Source organism: Fragaria vesca, linkage group LG5 (genome assembly GCF_000184155.1).
Source record: "Fragaria vesca subsp. vesca linkage group LG5, FraVesHawaii_1.0, whole genome shotgun sequence".
Classification (NCBI taxonomy): domain Eukaryota; kingdom Viridiplantae; phylum Streptophyta; class Magnoliopsida; order Rosales; family Rosaceae; genus Fragaria; species Fragaria vesca.
In genome coordinates this window covers 23203996-23210112 of record NC_020495.1, presented here as the reverse complement: position 1 = coordinate 23210112, position 6117 = coordinate 23203996, and the positions used below count along the sequence as shown (strand labels likewise).

Genomic DNA, 6117 nt, shown 5'->3' with positions numbered 1-6117 from the left:
TTTTTGCTAACCATCATACAAGAGAGAAAAATAAAATAAATGAAGGGACGAGGATAATACTAGATATGCCGACAGACTATATCGAGATGGGGCAAACGGCAACAAAGTTTTTTTGCTGCTGTAAGAAGCTGACGTCAGGCCTCCCTCACAACTTAATAACTCACGTGATTAATACAAAATGGTGACCCCCACCACACACACAATTTGCACACTCACATGAACTTTCATCGAAGCTCCAGCTTAGACAAAAATATATTAAAATATAGACCACAAAAAACAATTATTTTATTGTTTAAGAAAAAAAATATCAGTGCCTTTTTTAAATGCATGAACCTTCTCACCTATATAAGCCTTTCATCCTCCTTTCACAGAAGAAATCTAAAACCAAGTCATCCAAACATACCAAACTCTTCTTCTTATCTCTCCCTCAGCTTCAAACACAGTCTTAGCTTCTACTATAAGCTCCGATCTAGAAAAACCCTAAGAGCTTCAGAGCTGCAAAAATGTACGGACAAAGCGGTAGCGATGCGGATTTCACGCTCCTCGACTCGATTCGGCGACACTTGCTCGGCGAGAGTATTAATTACAATTACAATTGTAATCCGGTGACGAATTCCGGCGCGGGTCCGATTTTCTCGCGGAGCTCCAGCTTCAGCAGCTTGTACCCGTGCTTGACGGAGAATTGGGGCGAGCTGCCGTTGAAGGAGGACGATTCGGAAGACATGGTGCTCTACGGCGTTCTAAGAGACGCCGTCAGCGTCGGGTGGGTCCCCTCTCTCGGCTCCGACGGTTGCGGGCTTGAGTTTGCGGTGAAATCGGAGCCGTGCTCGTTTGAGTACGAGGTGAAGTCGGAGCCGGAGGAGGCGGTGGTGAGTAGGTCGCCGGAGACGAATTCGGCGGTGGTGGCGGTGACGCAGCAGTCGGCCGCGGCGGTGCAGGCCAAGCCGGCGGTGGTGGCGGCGAAGGGGAAGCATTACAGGGGAGTGAGGCAACGGCCGTGGGGGAAGTTCGCGGCGGAGATCCGTGATCCGGCGAAGAACGGCGCCAGAGTTTGGCTGGGGACTTTTGAGACGGCGGAGGACGCGGCGTTGGCTTATGATAGAGCCGCTTATAGAATGCGCGGCTCGAGAGCGTTATTGAATTTCCCGCTCCGGGTTAATTCGGGCGAGCCCGACCCGGTTAGGGTGACGTCGAAACGGTCGTCACCCGAACCGGCCTCGTCTTCGGAGAGCGGGTCTCCGAAGCGGAGGAAGAAGGTGGCGGCGGCAGCGGCGGCGGCGGTTCAAGCCGGAATGGAAATGGGGAGTGGGATTGGGATTGGGCGGCAGCAACAACAAGTGGGAGGGCAAGTGGGGGTTTCGTGTACGCGTGGCGAGCAGTTATTGGTGGTTTGATGGTGAGGAGTGTGAGCTGGGAAGCAGTACTTGCGATTGCGGAGGAATACATTTGTAAATTATCCGAGAGAGATGTAAAATGTAGGATTTTCAGCTTTTTCACTTTTGGGTTTCTCATGATTTTGATGGTTTGTTTCTAGAAGCAAATTTTGTCAATTTGCAAAATGAAAACAAGAAAAAGCAAACAATAAGAGGGGATTTAAGAGTAAGGTTTTGTATTTTGCAAAATTTGTTACAGTTTGGTGAATTAAATTTTGAGGATTGAGATATACGGTGATTTTAAAAATTAAAACTGAGAAATCATGTTTAACATGGACATTTTGTATGAATGACAAACTTTACACTCTTGCATTTAAGTTGTAACCCTTAAGCTAGAGTGTGTATATCTATATTTGATCTTAATAAACCTTAAATCACAACTTTAAGCCAAACACGAAGAAAAATATGATAAAATACAATAAGAAAGAGATAAAGAAGTCGGTACTTTTATATGACAATTTATATTCGTACTCTTCTATAACTTTTCTTCCAATTACCTATCTTCTGATTGAAGATTAATTTTCCATAGGAAATGGGTTAACTAGTATTACTTGCTAGAAAAGAGATAGATGACGATCATATGTTGCCCTTTAGGTCGTGTGTAAGATGTTAGTTATCCAATTATAGAGATTCTTAGGTGCGACACTTGCATCACATCATTGGTGAGGTTGACCTTGCTGAAAAAAGAAGAAAAAAAAAAGAAATCGGAAGTGTCATCTCTGACCAACCAAACCCAAACTATGTACATATATATTGACATAGCTTGAGCAAATTGAAATCCTTAATCCTAAGGTTGTCGAAAATTAGGGATCTAGATGGTGGCGGAGAGACATCCAGAGCTTCGGGTTGGAATGAAGGCCATCTGGACTAGCAGCGCTGCGTGGGGGGGGTATTGGCTAGGCCTGGCAACGGGCCTGGTTCGTGCGGTCACATGTGGGTTCTTAACGGGTCGGGTTTTTAACGGGTCAAACCAGACCGAACCTGACGGGTTTACAGGTTTCTGTTGGAGCCTGCTAAACATGTGATTTATTTATTTTTATTTTTTATTTTTCCAAACATGGTTGGTGGATTGAAGAGAATATTGGGTGCATAAAAAATTGATTCTTTTTTGTTACAAGAGTTTTGAGTCTGATCCTCATCTTCTAAACCCAGACGTGAGTCTTTCTCCTCCACAAAAACTTCCTCCAATTCTTCTTCCCACCACATCTTCTCTTTTCTTCAGTTATTATTATAACCTAGACGTAGATCTTGGGATTTTGCCTCTTTCTTCTTCTGTTGATGATCTTTGCCGAGTCACGCCTCAACCTCGTCGTCTCCGGTGGCCGATTTCTTCACCGCCTTTCCTCCATAGCTCTACCGAGTGACCTTCCAAGACGATGCTTCGGTTTCGCCGAAGCTCCTCTTCTTTAAGCTCAACCTCTAACTTTTCTTTCTTTTATGAATTTTTTTTTTGCTTAATGGGTTCCGACGGGCTTAGCCCGCACGACCCATGAATTGGCGGGTTACTGACAGACGGGTTTTCTTTAACACTTTTTGTAAAACGGGCGGGTCCGGAAGGGTTTTTAATGGGCGGGTTTCGGGCGGGCTCACGGCCCGCGGGCTAAATTGCCAGGTCTAGTATCGACATTATTGGACCCGTGTGTATGAGACCTATGGGGCCCATCGGCTACTTCCGTGTAACAAGTGGTATCAGAGCCTAGGTGACGTTTGAGACTTGGTGTCTCATACGATCGAGTTGCAATTTGGTGGAACTCCCATTTGGATTGGGATCACAAGATTCAGATGGCTGTGATCGAGATTGAGCTATTGGAATTTGGATCGTGGGATAGTTGGAGATGGCTCGAATCACGCAAGGTGGAGATTATTGGAAAAATGTGACTTAGATATGAGTCATTTGGAATCTCACATCGGAAACGTGAAAGAGTCATCCTTGGGTTATAAGGAATGGTACCACATACATTAATGTCGAGGTATTTTGTGTAAAACCCCATACCCGTTTCTCCACCGAGTGACTAAAGTGGGGGGAGTATCAGCATTATTAGACTCGTGTGTATGAAACCTGTGGGGCCCGTCGGCCGTTTCCGCATAATCCCATACCCAGAAACGGATATGAGGTTTTGTGTAAAACTCCATACATGTTTCTCCACTGGGTGACTAAAGTGGGGGAATATCGGCATTATTGGACCTGTGTGTGTGAGACCCGTGAGGCCCGTCGGCCTCTTCCGTATAATAAGTAGCGACAAGTCGGCGACGAGAGTTTTGCAGGGCTCGGCAGCGGCGACAAGTTTATGCAAGGCTAGATGATGGTTGTATCAAGCTTGGAACGGCGGGGCTTGTGGTGCTTGGCAGCGGAACATGCAGGTTTGTGGTGTTGTTTGACGACGACGACTGGGCAAAGGGAGAAGACCAGGTTTGGTTTGCTTGGAGAAGGTAGGAAATCTGATATCGTATTTTTGTTCTTTTTTTTAGCAGACCTGTGGTGAAAAAAAACAGGTGTTGGTTTGTGAATGGGTAGTCGGCTGGTTGCACCAATGACGTGGTGCGAGTGCCGCAGTTCAGAATTTCTCCTAATTATAACCGATCTTTTATTAATTAAGTGAGAGAGCTATTTCTTTTGAAACACAATATTATAGTAATTAACCAATCAAAAGAGTTAAGCCTCTGAAGCCGATGAATTTTTCGATGAAGTGAAGCGGATGAGTTGTAAACAATTAGTTGTACATCGTATAAGTGATGAATTCAAATAATCAAATCTCACCAATACTATTGAATCTCAAGTACTACAGCACAAAAACTAAATTTGCATGTTTTTGGAGAAACATTAAACAAGATGGAGACATAGAGAATCCAGAAACAGATTTGCAAGTGAAATATGTCCTTTCTCGTTTGAAACAAAATTAAGCATGAAAGGAGTGTGCTACTTTCACTTCCTCATTTTCAACAAGATAAACATGAATGGCAAATGGCTTATTATAATGACATTCACCATTTGATGATTTCAGCTGTAAAAATACAGTACGGACGCAAATTTGCTCCCCACCTATGCATACTTTCCCACCTTCATCCTACCCACCTAGTTGAATGTCACATGTCATATATTTTAATCACACTAATCATAGTTAACAACATTCATTTATAACAACAAATTATATTTTCTCCTAAATTTTTTTTTTTCGTAGAATCATCTCCTAAATTTGCTCTAATCACTATTTTCTTTTTCTTTTTCGAAACAATTTAACAAAATCTAACAAATTCATTAGGACTCCTCCTAGTGTCGTTGTTATCGACTCAGGTCATTGGGTTTCTTCCTTCTCCTTATTCGCTTTTCAATTTTATTTTTTTAGCGTATGAATGCTACTCCTAATTTTTTGTTAGCATTAATGCTAGTGCCAATTTTTTTTTTTTTTTTTGAATGCTACTGCAAATTCGGGTATGTATATGCAAGAACTTATTTATTTGATTTTTTTTTTTAGGGGAACTTATTTATTTGAATTGAATTTATTTGTTTCAAGTGTGAGATTGTTCTATAATATATGATCTAAGAGGGTATTTTCAAATATGTCGATTTGGTAATTATTCTTTCAAAAAACACCCGGACGTTATATCTCTTTGTTGATCGATCTTGAGGAGTCCTAAATTTGTTAGGCTTTGTTATTTTGTTTAGAAAAAGAAAAAGAAAAAGAAAAAAAAGTAATTTAAAGTAAAAGATAATATAATTAATATATTGTTATACATAAATGTTGTTAACCATGGTTAGAGTAATTAAAAGATGACATGTGGCATTCAACTAGGTGGGTGGAGATAAGAGTGGGGAAGTATGGGTGGGGAGCAAATTTGCATCTGAAAGTTGATAGTTTTCCAAATTTACGAGTACTAGATCATTACTAATTTTGAAAGTTTAATGAATGTCTAACTTCAGTGCTTGACGTAGTACTGTGTTGGTGTAAGCAACAATTTGTTCTTTAAAGTTTCAAATGATGCCAACATTGCATTTGAAATTTTTATCAGTCGAGGCCCAAACTCTTATAAACCCACATGCAATGTCCTATATTTTCAATGTGGGATTGATATCTCAACACTTTCTACGTAACAACTACCATGATTTGCTTCTAATTATAAATATTAAGATGGTTTGATGTTTGAATGATCTAATTAAATTTTGGAAGGTCCAAGTGAAGGTTAGCTCACTTTTTTTTTTTTGAAGGTTTCTTAGCTGCTAATTGAATATTATGGTATTCAATAAAGTAACTCAAAAATATCTAAATAAACGGAATTAGTCACCTTTCTACACTTCTGTATTTATTATTGCTTTCATTGCTGCACCTCCGGTAGATATTGATGGTAAGTCGAGAAAAAAAAGGGATCGCGATATATCTATGAGAGGTCCAATTAAGGAGTGTATGAGGAGAAGAAAGAAACCCAGTGACCTGAGTCGATAACAACAACACTAGTAGGAGTCCTAATAAATTTGTTAGATTTTGTGGTGGAGTAATTTTAAATATACACATTTAATCTCTTAATACACACCCTTTACTTAATACACTACCCATCTATTTTTCATTTCAATATTATACTAAATACACTGCCTAAAATACCCTTAATATCTAAAACTAATAATAATACGTTATTTAATATAATTATTATATATTTATTATTTCACAACTCTCTTTACGTATTCTCTTTT

The 6117-nt window shown here is 40.5% G+C and overlaps 1 protein-coding gene across 1 annotated transcript; it reads left to right on the top strand.

Annotated features, from left to right (window-relative positions):
* Positions 1-503: 503 nt before the first annotated feature.
* On the top strand, positions 504-1661 carry LOC101293789 (ethylene-responsive transcription factor 1A-like). Its single transcript, XM_004300306.1, has one exon. It carries the CDS (start codon positions 504-506, stop codon positions 1392-1394), a length of 891 nt encoding a protein of 296 aa, XP_004300354.1. The 3' UTR covers positions 1395-1661.
* Positions 1662-6117: the final 4456 nt, after the last annotated feature.

Bases quoted from the DNA above. Each gene is read 5' to 3' on its own strand.
- LOC101293789 (XM_004300306.1), top strand. From the start codon at position 504: ATGTACGGACAAAGCGGTAGCGATGCGGATTTCACGCTCCTCGACTCG.